The sequence below is a fragment of the Nycticebus coucang genome, chromosome 3, assembly GCF_027406575.1.
Source record: "Nycticebus coucang isolate mNycCou1 chromosome 3, mNycCou1.pri, whole genome shotgun sequence".
Lineage (NCBI taxonomy): Eukaryota > Metazoa > Chordata > Mammalia > Primates > Lorisidae > Nycticebus > Nycticebus coucang.
Window position 1 is genome coordinate 94,558,030 of NC_069782.1, and position 24,222 is coordinate 94,582,251.

The following is a 24,222-nucleotide window of genomic DNA, read 5'->3' on the forward strand; positions in this document are numbered from 1 at the left end:
ATCTCGAAAACATTACACTAAGTGAAATAAGCCAGAAATGACAAATATGATTCTTATCATAGGAAGTACCTAGATTAGGCAAATCCACATAGACAGGCACAAAATAGAGGTTACCAAGGGCTAGGGTTAGAGAGAGACAGGGATTTATTGTCCAGTGGGTACAGCGTTTGGGATGATGAAAAACTGGAATTGGAGAGTGGTAATGGTTGTACAACCTCATACCACTGAATTGTACACTTAAAAACGGTTAAGGCTTGGCACCACCTCAAGTGGCTAAGGTACCAGCCACATACACCTGAGTTGGCAGGTTTGAATCCAGCCTGGGCCTGCCAAACAACAATGATGGCTGCAACCCCAAAATAGCCGGGCGTGTAGCAGGCGCCTGTAATCCCAGCTACTTGGGAAGCAGATGCAGGAGAATTGAGCCCAGGAGTTGGAGGTTGCTGTGAGCTGTGATACCATGGCACTCTACCTAGGGCGACAGCTTGAGGCTCTGTCTCCAAAAAAATGGTTAAAATGTTAAGTTTTATGTCATGTATATTTACCATAATTTAAAAAATAGTTAAAGTGGTTAATTTTATGTTATTTTATGTATTTTACCATAATATTGTAAAATGAGGTAGTGCTATATTGCATTGGCTTGAAAAGATGCCAGAAATATTTTCAGGGGGAAGTATATATGTATATGGAGCTAGGGAGATTGGAGGGTCGGTAGACTACTTTTTTTTTTTAATTAAATCATAGCTGTGTACATTAATGCAATAATGGGGTACAATGTGCTGGTTTTATATACAATTTGAAATATTTTTCTTATTGTGTTAAGATATTTATATTCTATACTTAGTAAATTTCACATGTACCCTTGTAAGATGCACTGTAGGTGTGGTCCCACCAATTGCCCTCCCTCCCCCATCCGTCCTCCTTCCCCCTCCTCTTCCTAGACTACTTTTTTTCTTTATTAATTAATTTATTTTTATTGTTAAATCATAGCTGTGTACATTAGTGCAATCAAGGGGTACAATGTGCTGGTTTCATATACAATCTGAAATATTCTCATCAAACTGTTCAACGTAGCCTTCATGGCATTTTCTTAGTTACTGTATGTAGGCATTTGTATTCTGCATTTAGTAAGTTTTGCCTCTACCCATTCTAAGATGCACCGTAGATGTGGCCCCATCCATTACCCTCACTCCACCATAACCTCCCCCCTCCCTTCCCCTTCCTTGGCCTTTTCCCCATAGTCTTGTGCTATAGTTGGGTTATAGCCTTCATGTGAAAGCTATAATTTAGCTTCATAGTAGAGCTGAGTACATTGGATACTTTTTCACATGTACCCTTAGTAAGATGCACTGTAGGTGTGTAGACTACTTTTTAAAGAAAAATTCTCTTTGTTTTTATACAGAGGGAAAAAATGTTAAGAGTATATATTCATATTTGTTAATATTTATTTAATATTGTTCATTGTATATGAAACTAGGGAAGTCACTTCATATACTTTTATATTGTTTGACATTTTTATAGTAAACATTTTTTTTAAAAACCGCATTATTGAGATATAATTCACATACCGTACAGTTCACCCATTTAAAGCATACAATTCATTGGCTTTTAGTATATTCAGAGAATTGTACAACTATCATCACAATCAATTTTACAACATTTTTATTACCCCAAAGAATATCTTCATCACTCCAGAGGGAGTGGTACATTGACATACTAGGTTAGTTCTACCAGGAACTCAGTCAGCATTGGGAGAAATAAGTTTCTAATATATTTATCAGCTAGAGTCTTTACAACAATGAATATTCTTTGATTCTTTCTATTTCTGTTACATTGAGGAGGAATTTTACTCAGCCAGTCTTGATAATTTGGAGATCACCAGTCAAATAATTTCGGTAAAACAGGAAAAATTTTGGATTTGTTTCAAGAAGTCTTTTGGATTCGTTTATTCATTCAGCAAATATATATATTATTTATTGAGTATCTACTATGTGCCAGGCATTAGTACATAATGCCAGACATGACAAATATGATTCTTTGTCATATTTGAAAGTGCAAAGAGGTTCTGCAGATATAGTACTGAGTAGAAATAGGCAGAATTTATATGTAGTCAAATGAAAGTGGCTTACCTTACTCAAACAACATATTAATGTAAAACTATTACTATATCGTAAAAGCATAGTAGGGGCAACTGTCTTCTCCACTTCCAGGTGCTTAGAGGTGGCCAGGCTGTAAGTGCTTACCAACTCTTAGATTCTTGGAGAGCTATGAGAATCTGAGGACAGTTCTTTTTAGTTTTTTTTTTTTTTGAGACAAGTCTCTGTTGCCCCTAGGCTAGAGTGCCCTTGCATCCTCATAGCAGCTACAAACTCCTGGGCTCAAATGATCCTTTTGGCTCACCCTTCCAAGTACCTGGGACTACAGGCACTCGCCATAACACCCAGCTAGTTTCCTATTTTTAGCAGAAATGGGGTCTTCTCTTGCTCTTGCTCAGGCTTGTCTTGAACTGAGCTCAAGCGATCTGCCAGCGTCAGCTTTCCAGAGTTATGTACCAGCTAGGATTATAGGTGTGAGCCACTGTGCCTAGCCCCCAGGACAGTCCTGAGAGTTTAACTGTCACTACCCTTCACCTTCCTAATCACTAGTCGCATCCAGCAGGTGCTTCAATCCAGTTACATATTGTAGGTGCCACAGGCTCAGTTAATTTGATGAAGAACATCTTATTTCCATCATCAAAGAAAATATTAAGAGTATCTATAGACAAAGATATTTCTTCACTTTTGAAAGAAAAGTGCCAGCTGGACATCAATACTTTGAAGAACTAGGCAAAAGATGATTCCCACTAGAATAGGCCTGTTCTGATTCCTGCAGTGGGGACAGATGACCTGCTACATGTGACCCAAGCTGTGGTACATAACTCTGGAGAAGAAGACTGTGGTGCTGAAATAGCTGCAGGGCTACATGTGCAGGGCAGCATTCATGAAGATGTAGTTCCATCATTTGGGAAATGGAAAAAGGCTAGAATAAAGGTACATATGTATTCTTTTTTTTTTTGAAACAGAGTCTCAAGCTGTCACCCTGGATAGAGTGCTATGGTGTCATAGCTCACAGCAACTTCCAACTCTTGGGCTCCAGTGATACTCTTGCCTCAGTTTTCCTTTTTTTTTTTTTTGAGACAGAGTCTTAACTATCTGGCCCTTGGTGTGGTGTTATGTCGTGGCATCACAGCTCACAGCAACCTCCAGCTCTTGGGCTTAGGCAATTCTCTTAGGCAATTGCCTCAGCCTCCCAAGCAGCTGGGACTACAGGTGCCTGCCACAACACCCGGCTATTTTTTGGTTGTAATTTTCATTGTTGTTTGGATTCAAACCCGCCAGCTCCAATGTATATGGCTGGCGCCCTATCATATGCTGAGCTACAGGTGCTGAGCCCAATTTTTCTGGTTTAGTAGAAACAGGGTCTTGCTTTTGCTCAGGCTAGTCTTGAACACATGAGCTCAAGCTGTCCACATGCCTCAGCCTCCCAGAGTGCTAGGATTGCAGGCGTGAGCCGCCACACCTGGCCAGTATCTATTCTTCAGGGAGTCTAGAGGCACAGAAACTATTACTGAGGCATTCTACAGAGGGACATACTCTTGAGCTTGTTGATGATTACTTTGATAACAAGATTGGGTACAAAGTTGAGAGTGAGAGTTAATGAAAGATTGCAGACAGCCAACAATATTCTGTTTCTGAGAGATGTTACTCTAAAGGCAAGTGTTGCTGAGGAAAGAGATGTACGAATTGGTGTGGTGGTGAGACATGGCACTGTGGGACTAACGAATGATGAGAAGGCTGTAGTTTCATTATATCCTTCAGCACACTGCACCTGCCCTCTTTAACCCTGAGGATTTTTAAGGAAGACCAAACTGTTCCTCAGAGTTTTCCCTGTAGTATGGTTTCATTTTAACAGTAAAAGTAACTTTAAAACTACATCTAAAAATAGATGCAAGGACACTCTAGCCTGAGCACAACAAAAATCACTTCAGTACACAGAGGGATTGCTTCTAGGACTGTCAGTATGTATCAAAATCCTTGCATACTCAGTTCCCACAGTTGGCCCTGTGACAGTGGTTCTCAACTTTCCTAATGCCGCGGCCCTTTAATACAGTTCCTGTGGGTCATGACCCACAGGTTGAGAACTACTGATCTAGGAAAAGTCAGCATTCTGTATGTGTAGGTTTTGTATGCCAAGATTTCCACATATAAGTGGACTTATATAGTAGACTGCATACATCCATATATGTATGTAAGTGTATATATGTGTGTATATGTTCAGATTATATTCCACAGGTACATAAGTGGAAAAAAGATCTTGAAGTAGAAATTAATTTTAAAATCTATTACCTGGGCTTGGCGCCCCTAGGTCAGTGGGTTGGAACCCAGCCAGGGCCTGCTAAACAACGATGGCAACAACAACAACAAAAATAGGTGGGCATTGTGGCAGGCACCTGTAGTCCAGCTACTTGGGAGGCTGAGGCAAGAGAATTGCTTAAGCCCAAGAGTTTGAGGTTGCTGTGAGCTGTGACGCCATGGCACTCTATGGAGGGTGACATAGTAAGACTCTGTCTCAAAAAAAAAAAAAAATCTATTACCTGTACATGTTGAAATTATTTAAAACCGTATCACTAACCCTTATTGAGGGCAAAGTGTAGTCAATAGAAGAAAGTACTAACATACATATCAAATGTGTCATGTTTATGAGCTTATGTGCCTAAGTAGAAAGCTACTTTTGAAAAGTTATTCAGAAGCCTTGCTATTTTAAAAACTGGAAATATTTCAAAGGATTACTCTTAATTGTAATTAATTGCACCTGTTTACTTGTGAGGAACTAGAAAACTACAACAGTTGTAGTACAATACAGTAGAACCTCTGTAAGTTGGCCATCAATGGGACGGTAACAAACTGGTCAACATAAGGAACTAGGCCTACTGCACTGATAGATACATGTGGTGCACCTCAGGTCTATGGAAATTAGATCAACTTAAGGAGTGGTCATGTAGGGAGGTGGTCAACTATGGAAGTTCTGCTTTATTTCCCTACCATTATACAAAAGCAAAGGTATTATTTGCTTGTACTTGAAAAGAGCAAAATTTGGAAAGAAAATTTCAGTCTTATAACAATTGAGTATATGTCAAGAAAAAATCTGAGAGGCTCGGCGCCTGTGGCTCAAGCGGCTAAGGTGCCAGCCACATACATACACCTGAGCTGACAGGTTCGAATTCAGCCTGGGCCCACCAAACAACAGTGACAGCTGCAACCAAAATATAGCCGGGCGTTGTGGCGGGTGCCTGTAGTCCCAGCTACTTGGGAGGCGCAGGCAGGAGAATTGCTTAAGCCCAGGAGTTGGAGGTTGCTGTGAGCTGTGATTCCACAGCGCTCTGCCCAGGGCAACAGCTTGAGGCTCTGTCTCAAAAAAAAAAAAAAGAAAGAAAGAAAAAGAAAGAAATGATTCTCTTGCCTTAGCCTCCTGAGAAGCTTGGGACTATGGGCGCTCACTACAACGCCCAGCTATTTTTTGTTGCAGTTTGGCTGGGGCCGGGTTTGAACCCACCACCCTCGGTATATGGGGCTGGCACCCTACTCACTGAGCCACCAGGTGCCGTCTGGTGTTCATGAATTTTAAGTGGAACATATCTGCCCTGTTTTGTGACTTTCTCCAGTTGGGTTTAGTGACATAGATATAAGCTCAAAAAAAGAGATTAATTAAAGATTGTGTTTTTACCAGAAAGTTGAATTTAAGGTTTTAGCAAGAATGTTGTTAAAATGATGAACCATGGAATCAAAATTTAATGAGAGAAGACGTGAAGAACACAAAGGGATGATAGATGAGGAAAAGCAGATGTAAAAAAGGATATATGGTTGAATTGGGGGGTGCTTTTAAAATTTGAAATCTAGATCCCATAGCATAAAATCCCTGCCTTTAAAGTGAACATTTAGTGTCTCGTAAACTTTTTTTGTTGTGCAACCATCACCAATATCTAATTCCAGAACATTTTTAGTTATCCCAAAAAGAAATCCTAACCCATTAGTAGTCATTCTCTATTCCCAGCAACCACTACAGTACTTTCTATATTGATTGATATACCTGTGAATATAATATTCTATTTACATGAAATATACAACATGGCCTTTAGTATCTGGCTTCTTTCAGTTGATGTTTTTAAGGTTCCATATACATTGTAGCGTGACAAAATAATATGCTATTTTATAAATAATACCGTGTTTTATATATCCATCAATTGATAGACATTTGGGTTGTTTCCATTTTTGGACTGTTAGGAATAATGCTGCTATGAACATCTCTGTTCAGGTTTTTGTATGGACATAGATTTAATTCTCTTATATACATACCTAGAAGTAGAATCACTAGGTCATTTGTTAACTATGTTTAACATTTTGAGAAACTACCAAACTGTTTTCCAAAGTTCTGTACCATTCCATGTTCCCACCAGCAGTGTATGAGGATTCCCAGTTTCTTTTCTTTTCTTTTTTTTGCTGTGACATCATAGCTCACAGCAACCTCAAACTCTTGGGCTCAAGTGATCCTCCTACCTCAGCTGCCCAAGTATCTGGACTACAGGTGCCCGCCATAACGCTCAGCTATTTTTAAAGATGGGGGCTCTGACTCAGGCTGGTCTAGAACTCCTAAATTCTGGTGATACACCTGCCTTGGCCTCCCAGAGTGCTAGGATTACAGGTATGAGCCACTGCACCCAGTCTAGGACCCCAGTTTCTTAACGTCCTCACCAACACTTGTTAATGTTCTTATTTACTTTTTGACACCCTGGATAGAGGGTAGTGGTATCATAGCTCACTGCAACCTCAAACTCCTGGACTCAGTCAGTCTTCCTGCCTCAGCTTCCCAAGTAGCTGAGACTGTAGCCACATAATCACCATGCCCAGCTAATTTTTCTATTTTTTGTACATAAGGGGCTTTCACTCTTACTCAGGCTGGTCTCAAATGCCTGACCACAAGCAGTCCTCCTGCCTTGGCTTCCCAGAGTGCTAGAATTACAGATGTGAGCCATAGTGCCTGGCCCTCTCTTTTTAACTATCTCAGTAGGTGTGTTTACTTTTGTTTAAAAAAAAATACAAAGTTTTTTCTTATAAAGTATTAGCATTACATATTTCAAATTATGGACTCTATGACTTCCACTCCAGTTTGGTGAGTATTTTTCTAGAAGTTTTAGAAATTCTCAATACAGGGCAGTGCCTGTGGCTCAGTCGGTAAGGCGCCGGCCCCATATACAGAGGGTGGCGGGTTCAAACCCGGCCCCGGCCAAATGGCAACCAAAAAATAGCCGGGCATTGTGGCGGGCGCCTGTGGTCCCAGCTACTAGGGAGGCTGAGGCAAGAGAATCGCTTAAGCCCAGGAATTGGAGGTTGCTGTGAGCTGTGTGAGGCCACGGCACTCTACCGAGGGCCATAAAGCGAGACTCTGTCTCTAAGAAAAAAAAAAAAGAAAGAAAGAAATTCTCAATATAAATGGCCTCAAAATAGCCTTCTTATATTAATCCAACTGTATTCATAGAAACTCTATACTAAATGATAATAATTTTTTTTCTGTTCCACTATGTAATTATAGAAAGTGTCAGCTTTTAAAAACTACAATATTCAGTGGCCAGGTACAGTGGTGAATGCTTGTAATCCTAGCACTCTGGGAGGACGAGGCGCATGGATTGTTTGAGCTCAGGAGTTAGAGACCAGCTTGAGCAAGAGTGAGACCCCATCTCTAAAAAAAAAAATAGCTGGGCTTTGTGGAGGGTGCCTGTCGTCCCAGCTACTGGGAAAGCTGAGGCAAGAGGATCTCTTACACCCAAGAGTCTGAGGTTGCTGTGAGCTATGACGCCAAGGCACTCTACTGAGGGTGACAAAGTGAGACTCTTGTCTCAAAAAAAAAAAAATAAACTACAATATTCTTTAATAACAATCATATCAAACAAGAAAATCAACTAAATGCCTTTAGATAAAGGTTTATTGTCCTATATATTATGGCTTTTAAAACAAAAGCTATTAGTCTTACTATAATGAAATATTATCAGTAAAACTATTATTTTCTACTCAGTGCCTGGCTCTCTGGCTATGAAAATCCTGTGGTGTCTCGAATTAATATGAGAATACAAGATCTAACAGGACTAGATGTTTCCACAGCAGAGGAATTACAGGTAGGTAGTCACATTATCCTTAATTTTCCGCTTCAAGAGATGCTTCAGATGAGATTTCCTGACACTGAGCAGGCAGTCCTTGATTTGCACAGTAGTTGGGGCTATGAAGAGAAGCCCTGTAAGGTGAAGCCATGCAAAGCGATCATAATAATCAGTCGGAAAAATTGTGATTATTCTGTGATCTTTAAATTTTTTTAAAAACATAAAAAACTCCTATTATTAAGCATAAATATGTGGAGAAGTGAAAAAAATATGTAGCACTAATATTTATGAAGTACACTGTAATTTGTTTTCCTTTTCTCAGGCTTCAGTCCACCTGTCATATGGCCAGGGTGGATTTTTTGTTAATAATTTATTTTTTTCTTTTCATTTTCTTGTTTTTTTAATTTGAAATAATCAAAGGAATACTTTTTTCATTATTTCTCTTTTATACTGTTAAGTCTGTAAATTAATTGTCATAAAAAGCAGCTCTCCCCCAATAATTCTTTTCCATTATAATAATCACAACTTGACACAATTGTCTTTTATTTTTATTTATTTTTTTTTTTTTGCGGGGGAGAGGGAGGGGAGACAGAGTCTCACTCCGTCACCCTGAGTAGAGTACCATAGCTCACAGCAACCCCAAACTCTTGAAGGGGCTCAAGCAGTCCTCTTGCCTCAGCATCCCAAGTAGCTGGGACTAACAGGTGCCCGCTACAATGCCTGGCTAAGCTTTTTTAGTAGAGATAGGGTCTTACTCTTGCTCAGCCTGCTCTTGAACTCCTGAGCCAGACAATCCACCTGCCTTGGCCTTGAGATTATAGGCATGAGCCACCACGCAGGCCTTTAAGATCATTTTTTTAAAAATTTATTTATTTTTATTGTTAAATAATAGCTGTGTACATTAGTATAGTCAAGGGGTACAATGTGTGGGTTTCATATACAATCTGAAATATTCTCATCAAATTGTTCAACGTAGCCTTCATGGCATTTCCTTAGTTACTGTATGTAGGCATTTGTATTCTGCATTTAGTAAGTTTTGCCTCTACCCATTCTAAGATGCACCGTAGATGTGGCCCCCCCATTACCCTCCCTCAACCAAAACCTCCCCCCTCCCTTCCCCTTCCTTGGCCCTTTCCCCATAGTCTTGTGCTATAGTTGGGTTATAGCCTTCGTGTGAAAGCTATAATTTAGCTTCATAGTAGAACTGAGTACATTGGATACTTTTTCTTCCACTCCTGAGATACTTTGCTAAGAAGACTATGTTCCAGCTCCATCCATGTAAACATGAAAGAGGTAAAATCTCCATCTTTCTTTAAGGCTGCATAATACTCCATGATATACATGTACCAAAATTTGCTAGTCCATTCGTGGGTCGATGGACACTTGGGTTTCTTCCATGACTTAGCAATTATGAATTGGGCTGCAATAAACATTCTGGTAGAGATGTCTTTGTTATATTGTGACTTTTGGTCTTCTTTTGTTGTTGTTGCAATTGCCATGGCAGTCTTCTTCATGAAGTCTTTCCCCAGGCCAATATCTTCCAGTGTTTTTCCTATGCTTTCTTGGAGGATTTTTATTGTTTCATGCCTTAAATTTAAGTCCTTTATCCATCTTGAATCAATTTTTGTGAGTGGGGAAAGGTGTGCGTCCAGTTTCAGTCTTTTACATGTAGACATCCAGTTCTCCCAACACCACTTATTGAATAGGGAGTCTTTCCCCCAAGGTATGTTCTTGTTTGGTTTATCAAAGATTAGGTGGTTGTAAAATGTTACTTTCATTTCTTGGTTTTCAATTCGATTCCAAGTGTCTATGTCTCTGTTTTTGTGCCAGTACCATGCTGTCTTGAGAACTATGGCTTTGTAGTACCGACTAAAATCTGGTATGCTGATGCCCCCAGCTTTATTTTTGTTACAGAGAACTGCCTTAGCTATACGGGGTTTTTTCCGGTTCCATACAAAACGCAGAATCATTTTTTCCAAATCTTGAAAGTATGATGTTGGTATTTTGATAGGAATGGCATTGAATAGGTAGATTGCTTTGGGAAGTATAGACATTTTAACAATGTTGATTCTTCCCATCCATGAGCATGGTATGTTCTTCCATTTGTTTATATCCTCTGCTATTTCCTTTCTGAGGATTTCATAGTTTTCTTTATAGAGGTCCTTCACCTCCTTCGTTAGGTATATTCCTAGGTATTTCATTTTCTTTGAAACTATGGTGAAGGGAGTTGTGTCCTTAATTAGCTTCTCATCTTGACTGTTATTGGTGTATACAAAGGCTGCTGACTTGTGGACATTGATTTTATATCCTGAAACATTACTGTATTTTTTGATGACTTCTAGGAGTCTTGTGGTTGAGTCTTTGGGGTTCTCTAAGTATAAGATCATGTCGTCAGCAAAGAGGGAGAGTTTGACCTCCTCTGCTCCCATTTGGATTCCCTTTATTTCCTTGTCTTGCCTAATTGTATTGGCTAGAACTTCCAGCACTACGTTGAATAGTAAAGGTGACAGAGGACAACCTTGTCTGGTTCCAGTTCTAAGAGGAAAAGCTTTCAGTTTTACTCCATTCAGTAAAATATTGGCTGTGGGTTTGTCATAGATAGCTTCAATCAGTTTTAGAAATGTGCCACCTATGCCTATACTCTTTTTTTTTTTTTTTTTTTTGGTTTTTGGCCGGGGCTGGGTTTGAACCCAACACCTCTGGCATATGGGACCGGCGCCCTACTCCTTGAGCCACAGGGGCCGCCTATGCCTATACTCTTAAGTGTTCTAATTAGAAAAGGATCCTGGATTTTATCAAATGCTTTTTCTGCATCTATTAAGAGGATCATGTGATCTTTATTTTTCCCTCTGTTAATATGGTGGATAACGTTTATAGACTTGCATATGTTAAACCAGCCTTGCATCCCTGGGATAAAGCCTACTTGATCATGATGAATGACTTTTTTGATGATAAGCTGTAATCTATTGGCTAGGATTTTGTTGAGAATTTTTGCGTCTATGTTCATGAGTGAGATTGGTCTGAAACTCCTTTTTGTTTGGGTCTTTTCCTGGTTTTGGTATCAGGGTGATGTTTGCTTCATAGAATGTGTTGGGGAAGATTTCTTCTTCCTCAATTTTTTGGAATAATTTCTGCAGTACAGGAATAAGCTCTTCCTTGAAGGTTTGATAGAATTCTGGAGTGAAGCCATCTGGACCAGGGCATTTTTTGGTTGGAAGATTTTTTATTGTTTCTTTGATCTCAGTGCTTGAAATTGGTCTGTTCAGGAGGTCTATTTCTTCCTGGCTGAGTCTAGGGAGAGGGTGTGATTCCAAATATTGATCCATTTCTTTCACATTGTCAAATTTCTGGGCATAGAGTTTCTGGTAGTATTCAGAGATGATGTCTTGTATCTCTGTGGGATCAGTTGTTATTTCCCCTTTATCATTTCTGATTGAGGTTACTAGAGATTTTACTTTTCTATTCCTTGTTAGTCTGGCCAATGGTTTATCTATTTCATTTATTTTTTCAAAAAACCAACTCCTTGTTTCATTAATTTTCTGAATGATTCTTTTGTTTTCAGTTTCATTGATCTCTGATTTGATTTTGGATATTTTTTTTCTTCGACTGAGTTTAGGCTTAGATTGTTCTTCTTTTTCCAATTCCATAAGATCTCTTGTGAGATTGTTGATGTGTGCTCTCTTTCTGTTTTTCGACTGTAGGCCTCTAAAGCGATGAATTTTCCTCTCAAAACTGCTTTTGCAGTATCCCACAGGTTTTGGTAGTTTGTGTCTTCATTGTTGTTATGCTCAAGGAAGTTAATGATTTCCTGTTTTATTTCTTCATGCACCCATCTGTTATTCAACAGAAGATTGTTTAATTTCCATGCCTTTGGGTGGGGTCGAGCATTTTTGTTAGAGTTGAGTTCCACCTTTAGTGCCTTATGGTCTGAGAAGATACAAGGTAAAATTTCAATTCTTTTGATTCTGTTGATATTTGTTTTGTGTCCCAGGATATGATCAGTTTTGGAGAATGTTCCATGGGGTGATGAGAAGAATGTATATTCTTTATCTTTGGGATGGAGTGTTTTATATGCGTCTATCAAGCACAGTTGTTCTAGGGTCTCATTTAAATCTCTTATATCCTGGTTTAATTTCTGTTTAGAGGATCTGTCCAGCTCTGTAAGAGGAGTGTTAAGGTCTCCTGTTATTATGGTATTATCAGATATCATATTGCTCAGACTGAGTAAGGTCTGTTTCAAGAATCTGGGAGCATTTAAATTGGGTGCATAAATATTTAGAATTGAAATCTCTTTTTTTTTTGGCCGGGGCTGGGTTTGAACCCGCCACCTCCGGCATATGGGACTGGCACCCTACTCCTTGAGCCACAGGCGCTGCCCTCTTTTTGTTGTTTTTTTTTGTAGAGACAGAGTCTCACTTTATGGCCCTCAGTAGAGTGCCGTGGCATAGCACAGCTCACAGCAACCTCCAACTCCTGGGCTTAAGTGATTCTCTTGCCTCAGCCTCCCGAGTAGCTGCGACTACAGGCGCCCGCCACAACGCCCAGCTGTTTTTTGGTTGCAGTTCAGCTGGGGCTGGGTTTGAACCCGCCACCCTCGGTATATGGGGCCGGCGCCTTACCGACTGAGCCACAGGCGCTGCCCCTGAAATGTCTTCTTGTTGTATTTTTCCCTTGACCAATATAAAGTGACCATCTTTGTCTTTTTTGACTTTAGTTGCTTTAAATCCACATGTATCTGGAAATAAGATTGCAACTCCTCTTTTCTTCTGAATTCCATTTGCCTGAAAAATTGTCTTCCAACCCTTGACTCGGAGCTTTAATTTGTTTTTTGAAGCCAGGTGTGTTCTTGCAGACAGCAAATGGATGGCTTGTGTTTTTTAATCCAGTCAACCAATCTATGTCTCTTCAGTGGGGAATTCAAGCCATTAACATTTATTGAGATAATTGATAAGTGTGGTAGTATTCTATTCCTCTTATTTTGTGAGAGTCCATTGCTTAGTTTTATCTTTTGCATCAGTGTGGAGGTTAGGTTCTGTCCTTTAATTTCTGAGTTCTTACTTTGCTGCTGATCCATTGTGGTGGTCAGTGTGCAGAACAGGTTGAAGTATTTCCTGTAGAGCTGGTCTTGTTGTGGCGAATTTCCTCCATGTTTGTATATCCGTAAATGATTTGATTTCTCAAATCAATTTTGAAGCTTAGCTTAGCAGGGTACAGAATTCTGGGCTGGAAATTGTTCTGTTTAAGTAGATTAAAGGTAGATGACCATTGTCTTCTTGCTTGGAAAGTTTCATTAGAGAAGTCTGCGGTCACTCTGATGGATTTGCCTCTGTAGGTCAACTGGTGCTTACTCCTGGCAGCTTGCAGAATCTTTTCTTTTGTCTTGACTTAGGACAGGTTCATCACAATGTGTCTTGGAGAAGCTTGGTTAGAGTTGAGGCGACCTGGGGTCCGATAGCCCTCTGAAAGCAGTGTGTCAGAATCTTTGGTGATATTTGGGAAATTTTCTTTTATAATATTCTCTAGTATGGCTTCCATTCCTCTGGGGCATTCTTCTTCCCCTTCTGGAATTCCTATAACTCGGATGTTGGAACACTTCATAAAGTCCCATAATTCTGACAATGAACATTCTGCTTTCTCTCTCTTCTTTTCTGCCTCTTTTACTATCTGAGTTATCTCAAAAACTTTGTCTTCTACCTCTGAAATTCTTTCTTCTGCATGGTCTAACCTGTTGCTGATACTTTCCATTGCATCTTTAAGTTCCCTAATTGACTGTTTCAGTTCCTTCAGCTCTGCTATATCCTTTTTATATTCTTCATATCGTTCATCTCTTATTTGATTCTGTTTTTGAATTTCCTTTTGGTTATTTTCCACTGTATTAGCAGTTTCCTTCATTGTTTCCATCATTTCTTTCATTGTTTTCAACATGTGTATTCTAAATTCCCTTTCTGTCATTCCTAACATTTCTTTATAGGTGGAATCCTCTGCAGTAGCTACCTCATGGTCCCTTGGCGGGGTTGTTCTGGACTGGTTCTTCATGTTGCCTGGAGTTTTCTGGTGATTCTTCCTCATGAGTGATTTCTTTTATCTGTTTCCTTGCCCTAATTTTCCTTTCACTTCCTCTTGCTCTTTAAGTTCTCGTGCTTGTGGAAGTTGCAGGCGGGTTTAGACGGATTGAACACACGCGACCACTTGCCGGTTTTCCACTGTTTTAGTCTTCCTCTTGGGTCCAGAAGTCTCTCGCTGACTCCCTGTATCATCTCAGGGGTGATTGTAGGCAGATCCCACCAGCCAGAGATGCCTGGAGTCCTATCTCCCCAGACTCACGGTGCCCAGATGCAAGGAAGCTGTTACTCGGCTGCCATCTTGCTCTGCCTCCTGTGCAGAAGCTTTTTAGTTTAGTTTGATCAGGTCCCAGTAGTGTATTTTTGATACTGCTTCAATTGCCTGGGGAGTCCTCCTCATAAAATATTCACCCAGGCCGATTCCTTCAAGAGTTTTCCCTGCACTTTCTTCAAGTATTTTTATAGTGTCATGTCTTAAGTTTAAATCTTTTATCCAGTGAGAGTCTATCTTAGTTAATGGTGAAAGGTGTGGGTCCAGTTTCAATCTTCTACAGGTCGCCAGCCAGTTTACCCAGCACCATTTGTTAAATAGGGAATCTTTTCCCCACTGAATGTTTTTAATTGGCTTGTCAAAGATCAAATAACGGTAAGTAGCTGGATCCATCTCTTGGTTCTCTATTCCGTTCGACATCTACTTCTCTGCTTTTCTGCCAGTACCATGCTGTTTTGATCACTGTCGATTTACAATACAGTCTCAGGTCTGGTAGCATGATTCCTCCTGCTTTGTTTTTATTGCTGAGTAACGTTTTGGCTATTCGAGGTTTTTTCTGATTCCATATAAAACGAAGTATTATTTTTTCAAGATCTTTAAAATATGGCAATGGAGCTTTAATAGGAATTGCATTAAAATTATATATTGCTTTGGGTAGTATGGACATTTTAACAATGTTGATTCTTCCCAGCTATGAGCATGGTATGTTTTTCCATCTGTTAACATCTTCAGCTATTTCTTTTCTTAAAGTTTCATAGTTCTCTTTGTAGAGCTCTTTCACATCCTTTGTTAAGTATATTCCCAAATATTTCATCTTCTTTGGCACGACTGTGAAAGGAATAGAGTCCTTGACTGTTTTTTCAGCTTGGTTATTGTTGGTATATATAAAGGCTACAGATTTATGGGTGTTGATTCTGTAGCCTGAAACATTGCTGTATTCCTTGATCACTTCTAAAAGTTTTGTAGTAGAATCCCTAGTGTTTTCCAGATATACTATCAAATCATCTGTGAAGAGTGAAAGTTTGATCTCTTCTGACCCTCTGTGGATACTCTTGATCGCCTTTTCTTCCCTAATTGCAATGGCTAAAACTTCCATTACAATGTTAAAGAGCAATGGAGACAATGGGCAACCTTGCCTGGTTCCTGATCTAAGTGGAAATGATTTCAGTTTAACTCCATTCAATACGATATTGGCTGTGGGTTTGCTGTAGATGGCCTCTATTAGTTTAAGAAATGTCCTTTGTATACCAATTTTCTTAAGTGTTCTGATCATGAAGGGATGCTGGATATTATCAAAAGCTTTTTGACATCAATTGAAAGAATCGGGCAGCGCCTGTGGCTCAGTGAGTAGGGCGCTAGCCCCATATGCTGAGGGTGGCGGGTTCAAACCCAGCCCCGGCCACACTGCAACAAAAAAATAGCCGGGTGTTGTGGCGGGCGCCTGTAGTCCCAGCTGCTTGGGAGGCTGAGGCAAGAGAATCACATAAGCCCAAGAGTTAGAGGTTGCTGTGAGCCGTGTGTTGCCACAGCACTCTACCCGAGGGCAGTACACTGAGACTCTGTCTCTACAAAAAAAAAAAAAAAAGAATCATATGGTCCTTATTTTTTAGTTTGTTTATGTGCTGAATCACGTTTATAGATTTACGTATATTGAACCAGCCTTGAGACCCTGGGATAAATCCCACTTGGTTGTGGTGTATAATTTTTTTGATGTGTTGTTGGATTCTGTTTGTTAGGATCTTACTGAGTATTTTAGCATGAATATTCATTAGTGATATTGGTCTATAATTTTCTTTTCTTGTTTGGTCTTTCCCTGGTTTGAGGATCAAGGTGATGTTTGCTTCGTAGAACGTTTTGGGTAATATTCCTTCTTTTTTCTAGATTTTGAAAGAGGTTTAGTAGTACAGGTACTAGTTCTTCTTTAAAGGTTTGGTAGAATTCTGACGTAAAGCCATCTGGTCCTAGGCTTTTCTTCTTAGGGAGATTTTGTATAGTTGATGCTATTTCAGAACTTGATATAGGCCTGTTCAACATTTCCACTTCGTTCTGGCTAAGTCTTGGTAGGTGGCGTACTTCCAGGTATTGGTTGATTTCTTTCAGATTTTCATATTTGTGAGAGTAGAGTTTCTTGTAGTATTTGTTAAGGATTTTTTTAATTTCTGAGGGGTCTGTTGTTATTTCATCTTTACCATTTCTGACTGATGAAATTAGCGATTTTACTCTTTTTTTACTGGTTAGGTTGGCCAAAGGTTTATCTATTTTATTGATCTTTTCAAAAAACCAACTTTTGGATTTATTGATCTGTTGTATAATTCTTTTGTTTTCAATTTCATTTAGTTCTGCTCTGATTTTGGTTATTTCTTTTCTTCTGCTGGGTTTGGGGTTGGAGTGTTCTTCCTTCTCCAGTTGCTTAACATGTCCCAGTAAGTTATTAACTTCCTCTCTTTCTGTTTTCTTGAGGAAGGCTTGCAGTGATATAAATTTGCCTCTTAGGAGTGCCTTTGCAGTATACAAGAGGTTCTGGTAATTCGTGTCTTGATAGTTCTTTTGTTCCAAAAATTTGGTGATTTCCTTCTTAATCTCATCTATAACCCATCTATCCTTCAGCATAATGTTGTTTAACTTCCATGTTTTTATATGGGTATACAGGTTCTTGTTGTTATTGAGTTCAACTTTTATTCCGTGATGGTCTGAGAAAATGGAAGGAATAATTTCTATTTTTTTAAATTTGCTGAGGTTAGATTTGTGGCCTAGGATGTGATCGATTTTGGAGTATGTTCTGTGGGCTGATGAGAGTAATGTGTATTCAGTTTTGTTGGGATGAAATCTTCTGTAGATGGCTGTTAAGTCCAGATATTGAATGGTTGAGTTTAAATCTAAAATTTCTTTGCTTAGCTTCTTTTTGGAGGATCTATCCAGCACTGCTAAAGGGGTGTTAAAATCTCCAAATACTATGGAAGTGGAGAAAATCGAGTTGCTCATGTCTGGTAGAGTTTCTCTTATACATTGAGGTGCGTTGTGGTTGGATGCATAAATATTAATAATTGAGATCTCATCATATTGAATATTACCTTTAACAAATATGAAGTGTCCATCCTTATCCTTAATTATTTTGGTTTAAAGACTATTGCATCTGCGAAAAGGATTGCAACGCCTGCTTTTTTCTGCTTTCCATTTGCCTTGAATATAGATGACTATCCCTTCACCTTGAGTCTATTATTTGTCTTTTAATGTAAGATGCGATTCTTGTATGCAGCAGATCTCTGGCTTGAGTTTTTGTATCCAGTCAGCCAACCTGTGCCTCTTTAGAGGACAGTTTAAACCATTCACGTTAATTGAAAATATTGATAAGCCTTTTGAGAGCCCAGTGGACATTTTTAATCGTTTTGCGACTGTGGAAGTTGGAAATTGATCAAAATTTTCTGGGTGAGTTTACTTTTGTGGTGGAGGATTACGCTGGTTATTATGGAGGGTAGGTCTCAGAATATCGTGGAGAGCTGGTTTAGTTATCGCAAATTTCTTCCACATGAGAATGTCATTGAAGTATTTAATTTCTCCGTCATAAATGAAACTCAGTTTAGCTGGATATAGGATCCTGGGTTGAAAGTTATTTTGTTTTGGAGATTAAAAGTTGATGACCATCCTTTTCTAGCTTGAAAGGTTTCAGCAGAGAGATCTGCAGTTATTCTGATATTCTTCCCCTTGTAGGTAATGGTTTTGTTTCATCTGGCAGCTTTCAGAATTTTCTCCTTCATATTAATTTTAGTGAAATTGATTATGATGTGTCTGGGGGATGTCTTATTTGGGTTGAGTTGTGCTGGAGTTCTGAAACTGTCTGCTATCTGAATTTCAGAATCTCTTGGCATGTCTGGAAAGTTCTCCTTCATAATCTCATGGAGAAGAGACTCTGTGCCTTGTGAAGCCACTCCGTTGCTTTTGGGGATCCCTATTAGACTAATATTGATTTTCTTCGAATTATCTCAGAGCTCTCTGAGAGAATGATCTATTTTTGCTGTCCATTTCTAATCCTCTTCGAGAATTTGGGGGCGTTTGATAGCTTTGTCTTCAGTGTCAGAAATCCTTTCTTCTGCTTGCTCCATTCTGCTACTGAGGGATTCTACTGTGTTTCTCAGATCTTTGAGGGCTGCAACTTCTTGTCTCAATGTGTCAAAATCTTTGGTCATTTGGTCTTTGAATTTGTTGAATTCTTGAGGTATCTTTTGAGTTACTGCTTAGAATTCTAATTCAATCTTATTTGCTATCCAGATTCTGAATTCGATTTCTGACCTCAGCTATTTTTTTGTGTATGGGATCTTGTGCTGTGTCTGCCCCATCGATCCTTGGGGGAGTTGCCAGAGTTTTTCTGTTGATTTCGCCTCATGATTGTTTTTCACCGTTGCCTCTGGTCGTCCTCAGAGTTGGGGAGGTGTCACTCCAAGATTAGATCCCAGCGGGATCACTCTATTGTTGCTGGATCTTTGTAGGAAGTGACCCTGTGTAGTTCCTCTGGGGCTGCTCCAGCTAGGGAGTTCTGGTTGTGGAAGCAGCTCCGGAGCATGACACACCTGGATCCAGCAACAGGGCGGGAGGTGGTGCGCACGGTTCTGGGAGTGCCTGGCGCCCAGTGACTTTGGTGCAGAGAGCCCAAGGCTCCAGCACTCTCTGGCCAGAAGAAGGGCTGTGCGCAGAGGCAGGGAGGTCTCCAGAGGGCATGCGGCTACCAGTATCCCTGGCCAGACGAGCGAGCCAGTGTGGAGGCTGGGAGGACGCGGTATTGCACAGCTCCCGCAATTCCTGGTCAGGGCATGCGGAGGCCCGGTTGGTGCTGGGTCACGGCACAGATCTTATTGAGGTCCAGGCATTGCCAAGCCCAGGAATTTGAGGTTGCTATGAGCTGTGACACCTCGGCACTCTACCCAGGGCAACAGCCCAAGCCTCCAGTGTGCCAAAACTGTCTCACTCTGTCCCTAAGGGTAAAGGCTGTAAGGCAGCTCAGTCCCCGCCTTGAGGCTGCTTAGTCACTAGGTTACTAGGTCCCACCCGATCCCTGCTCTGGGACCCTGAGGGCAGAGTTTGCCGGGGCCGTTATCTCACACAATGGCTCCCTGCAGCCCAGCTCAGTGGGTCTGTCTGGGGTCCCAGACAATGCCCAAAGTTCTCTGCACTCCTGCTCAAGCTCTCCCCAAGGCAGTTCAACTGAGTCCAAGTCCAAGTGCCAAGTCCAAGTTCACAGGTAAGGCCTTTCCGGTTTGCAGTCTCACTGCTGCTTGTACTACAGGTGCAGGCAGGAGTAAGTCGATCAAACACACGCAGCCATTTGCCAGTTTTCCACTGTTTTTGTCCTCCTCTTGGGGTCTAGAAGTCCCTTGCTGACTCCCTGTACCCTCAAAGGGATGATTTTAGGCAGATCCCACCAGCCAGAGATTTCTGGAGTCTTATCTCCCCAGACTCACCATGCTCAGTTGCAGGGAAGCTGTTAGTCAGCCGCCATCTTTAATCTCGGTCTGAAGATCATTTTTTGAATTGCTTTTCTGGCAACTCATTTTTTTTCCATTGGGGTCTGTAACTAACAAGTTATTATCTCAGTGGTGTCATATTTCATTGCTTTTTCATATTTCTTGTGTCCCTACATTCATGTCTGTGGTCTTAGTGTAACATTTGCCTCTTCTAAACTTGGTAGAGTAGCTTTCATTTTGAGACTTTCACCTGCAGTTGGGTCTTACTATGCCAATGGGGAAGAACATGGTGATATATAGTCTCTGTACAGCTTCTTCAGCTGCATTAAACATCAGCAATAACTGTTGGTGCCACAGTGGCCTGGGCTGGAGAAGTTTGTCGTAGCACTAGCAGCTGCCTTGGTTAATATCCTTGGTGGTAGGGGCTTTTGGGGATTCTCCTATTCTTGTTTTCTCCATAAAGGGGGGACTTAGCTGAGGAAGGATTCTTCTTGATTTCAGATTTGGCACAGGCTACAAACTGGTGCCATGGCACTGCAATCCATGTGCAAGGGACCAGGATCCTAGGCTCAGTCTCATAAAACTATTGTGACACCTGCATTTTAGGGAGCAGTTTCACTCTCTCTGACAGGGTTGGATATTGCCCACAGCGCCAGCATCTCAGACTCTGAGGCTACCTCTTAGCTACTTTGGCCCAAAGGATTGGGTTGTAGGTATGACTTAATGCCTGGGAGGTGGGGCACAGGGTACAGCCATAATTTAGGAGCTTGGGCCCATAAGGCTCAACGGCAACCCAGGTACGTAGGGATGAGGCACTGTATAATGGTCACTCTAGAACCTAGGATGGTGGGACTTGGCTATATCCCAGACTCCGTGAGGTTAAGTACATCAGTGGTGAGTACCACAGAATGGCCAAGCACAGCTGTTAATTGGGCCTGGGAATGAGGCAGAAAGCAGCATAGTGATGACTTTGCTCAGTCCAGGTCTAGGGAAGTGGGGTACTAGAGTTATTTTGCCTATGGGTGGGTGTTTCAGCTCAGCTACTGCTCTGCTACCCTGGGACGTAGGGACTACATCAGTCCTGGCATGTGCGGCCGATTTACTTGGCCAAAGCATCAATTCTCCAGTAGTAATGTACCACTTCAGCTCAGGCTGAAGGGTGGGGAGCATAAAGCATTTTTCTGTGATGCAGGGCTCTGCCAAAGCACTGTTTACTTAGGAAGGAGTATGAGCTTTAGCTCCTGCCTGAGGGGTTGGGAGAGAGGTAGGTGGAACAGTTATACCTCTTTTGGGCCCCACTAGGGAGGTGTAACAGCTGCTAGCAGCTCTGTGTGGGAATATAGGGCCAGCTCTAGGAGGGGGGTGGAGTTCAGGTGACAGTGGCTTAGCTTCAGGGATGAAGCGGTGCTATGGCTACTCACCCCCAGAGCAGGACATTTCAGCAGCAGTTCTAGTTCCACAGTGTTCTTCTATTTTGTCAGCAACACTCTTAATTATGTTCTTTCACTTTGTCTGCATTTTATTGTTCTCATTTTACAAATAAGAAAATAGATCATATCCAAAGTTACATACATTTTAATTAAAAGAGCTGGGATTGGTACTCAGACCAAGTAACTTCCTCTTGCTGTCTCACACATTGTCATAACCACCTGAAATTGTAGGGCCCTTCAGCAGGAATAATTAAATTAGTGTTAACTTTTTCCCTTTTTACCTTAGCAGGGAAAAAATATGTAATAAAAGGGATTTGGTTAAAATAGATTGGGAGTTTGCTTTTATTCAAGGCTGTGGGAAAATTTTTTTTATAATTTAAATTCTAAAGGAAAGTGTTTGGTAAAAGTAAATAATAGAGATCTCAGATTTTAGTTTTGTTATGTATTAGGAAAAAATGTGTCCCCCCAAACATTTGCTAAGGAAAAGCATATTAACTAAAGTTCTAAAATAGCTCCTAGTAGTTATTCTTACTTTTTAGCCTTATTTTCTTAGAACTCTTACTGATTTTAAATACTTTGCTTTTCATTCATAGGTACATATCATATATAAGAGGCCAAAATGGGGCTCCTGATTTTTGAATAGTAATCTTCAAGATTATTTGAATAATAATCTTTTTTCTTTCAGGTAGCAAATTATGGGGTTGGAGGACAGTATGAACCCCATTTTGACTTTGCACGGGTAAGTAAAATAAATGGAGAATGTAAGAAATTCATTGAAGTTTAAGTATTACGTTGTTGAAGAAAAAATTATTCATGACACTCATTAAAGATGGTAAGGCAGACTATACTCAAGGGGGTGAGGGTATTGTGATAGGTAAAGGGACCACTGCAATGGAGTTTTGCAGTGAGGTAGAGAAACTAAGCTGCACTCCAAATACAACAAGGAAAAGTGGAAATTTATAGCCAGTGAACAGAGGTGGGAGTCAATAGGTAGAAAATTACTATCAAGAGGGTCAGTATGGGTATTCTAGCTAAACTGACCTAAGATCAGGATTCTTACTGATCAGACATCACCCAGGAGCACAGAGGAAGATGAGGGACCCAGTTAGATATTGAAGTTATCAGATATCAAGGATGGGGGATTCTGGCTAAACTGACTTAGGCTTCTTAGTAAAATTGGATGATGCAGATCTGAACACAGAAGCCCAAAGGTCAGGGCATACTTTAGAAGGAAATTCAGAGGAGGCTGGATAGAATTTGGTTAAGGAAAAAATCTTTGTCAACATGTTAATTCTGTTTTTTTAGCATTTAGATTTCATAGCCTATTTGGAATTTGTGGAAACTTTGTATAATTATAATAGGTAACCTATGAAGCCTTTTTAGCAGTAAAAGAAATACGTAGATAACCAATAAAAGTATTTAAGATTTTTTTTTTTTTTTTGTAGAGACAGAGTCTTACTTTATGGCCCTCGGCAGAGTGCCGTGGCCTCACACAGCTCACAGCAACCTCCAACTCCTGGGCTTAAGCGATTCTCTTGCCTCAGCCTTCCGAGCAGCTGGGACTACAGGTGCCCGCCACAATGCCCGGCTATTTTTTGGTTGCAGTTTGGCCGGGGCCGGGTTTGAACCCGTCACCCTCGGTATATGGGGCCGGCGCCTTACTGACTGAGCCACAGGCGCCGCCCAGTATTTAAGATATTTTTAAACGCATTGGTGAGCCTGGAAGAAAGTAAGGCAAATTGAACAAAGATCAAAAACCCAGGGACTAAAATTAGAGTTAAAGGGGTGGGTTAAAAGGCTGGGGCTGGAGACATATGCCTCTAGGAACCTAAAGCTTCAGGGCTTTGTCTAATCCAAAATGCTTGGGAGGGCATTGTGGCTCACACCTGTAGTCCTGGCACTTTGGGAGTCCAAGGTGGGAGAATTGCTTGAGGCCAGGCATTCAAGACCAGACTGAGCAACATAGCAAGACCTTATCTCTACGAAATATAAAAAAAAATTAGCTGGGCATAGTGGTCTATGCCTGTCCTTGGTAGGCTGAGGCAGGAGAATTGCTTAAGCCCTGGAGTTTGAGGTATCCAGCGAGCTATGATGACAGCACTGTACCCTATTCTGAGCAACAGAGTGAGACCCTGACCCCAAAAAAACCCCAAAACCAAAATACTTGGGAACAAAAAGTGTTTTGTATTGAGGATTTTTAAGATTTTGGAATATCTGCATATACATAATTATACATCAACTGAAAATACAGAATTCATTTATGTTTCATATACATTGTATATACATAGCATAAGGCTAATACAATATTTTTAATAATTTTGTGCATGAAACAAAGCTTGTGTTAAGTACTTCCATGTGGAATTTTCAGCTTGTGGTGTGTCATAGCGGCACCTAAAAAGTTTGGATTTTGGAGCATTGCAGATTTTGGCTTTTTGGATTAGGGATGCTCAACCTGTATTCTGCTGAATAGATGAAGCACAGTTTAGCCATTCACCCACTGAAAGACTTTGGGATAGTCTTTAGTTTTTGCTATTACAAATAAAGATTGTATATAAACTTATGTGTAAAAAATACATTTTTATTTTTCTGGGATAAATACCAAGAGATTATATTGTATTTTAATTTAGATTTTTTTTTGTTTGGGCGGGGCTGGGTTTGAACCCACCACCTCCAGCATACGGGACCGGCGCCCTACTCCGTGAGCCACAGGCGCCACCCTTAATTTAGATTTAAATATCTAGATATGAATTCTCTAGCATGATATAAGTGCCTACTGACTGACTAACAGAAATGCAGTCTCAATAACAGTAAATAC

At 40.5% G+C, this 24,222-nt stretch overlaps 1 protein-coding gene across 4 annotated transcripts in view; it reads left to right on the forward strand.

Moving 5' to 3' along the window:
• The window catches only part of P4HA1 (prolyl 4-hydroxylase subunit alpha 1), an 84,605-nt gene that overhangs the window by 52,900 nt on the left and 7,483 nt on the right, over window positions 1–24,222 (forward strand). For 3 of the 4 annotated variants that reach the window (XM_053586149.1, XM_053586150.1, XM_053586153.1), the window contains 2 exons: window positions 8,107–8,206; window positions 22,093–22,146. In XM_053586149.1, coding sequence (XP_053442124.1) covers window positions 8,107–8,206; window positions 22,093–22,146 — 154 coding nt within the window. The remainder of the gene's footprint in view (window positions 1–8,106; window positions 8,207–22,092; window positions 22,147–24,222) is intronic. The other variant, XM_053586152.1, reaches the window with a different exon arrangement.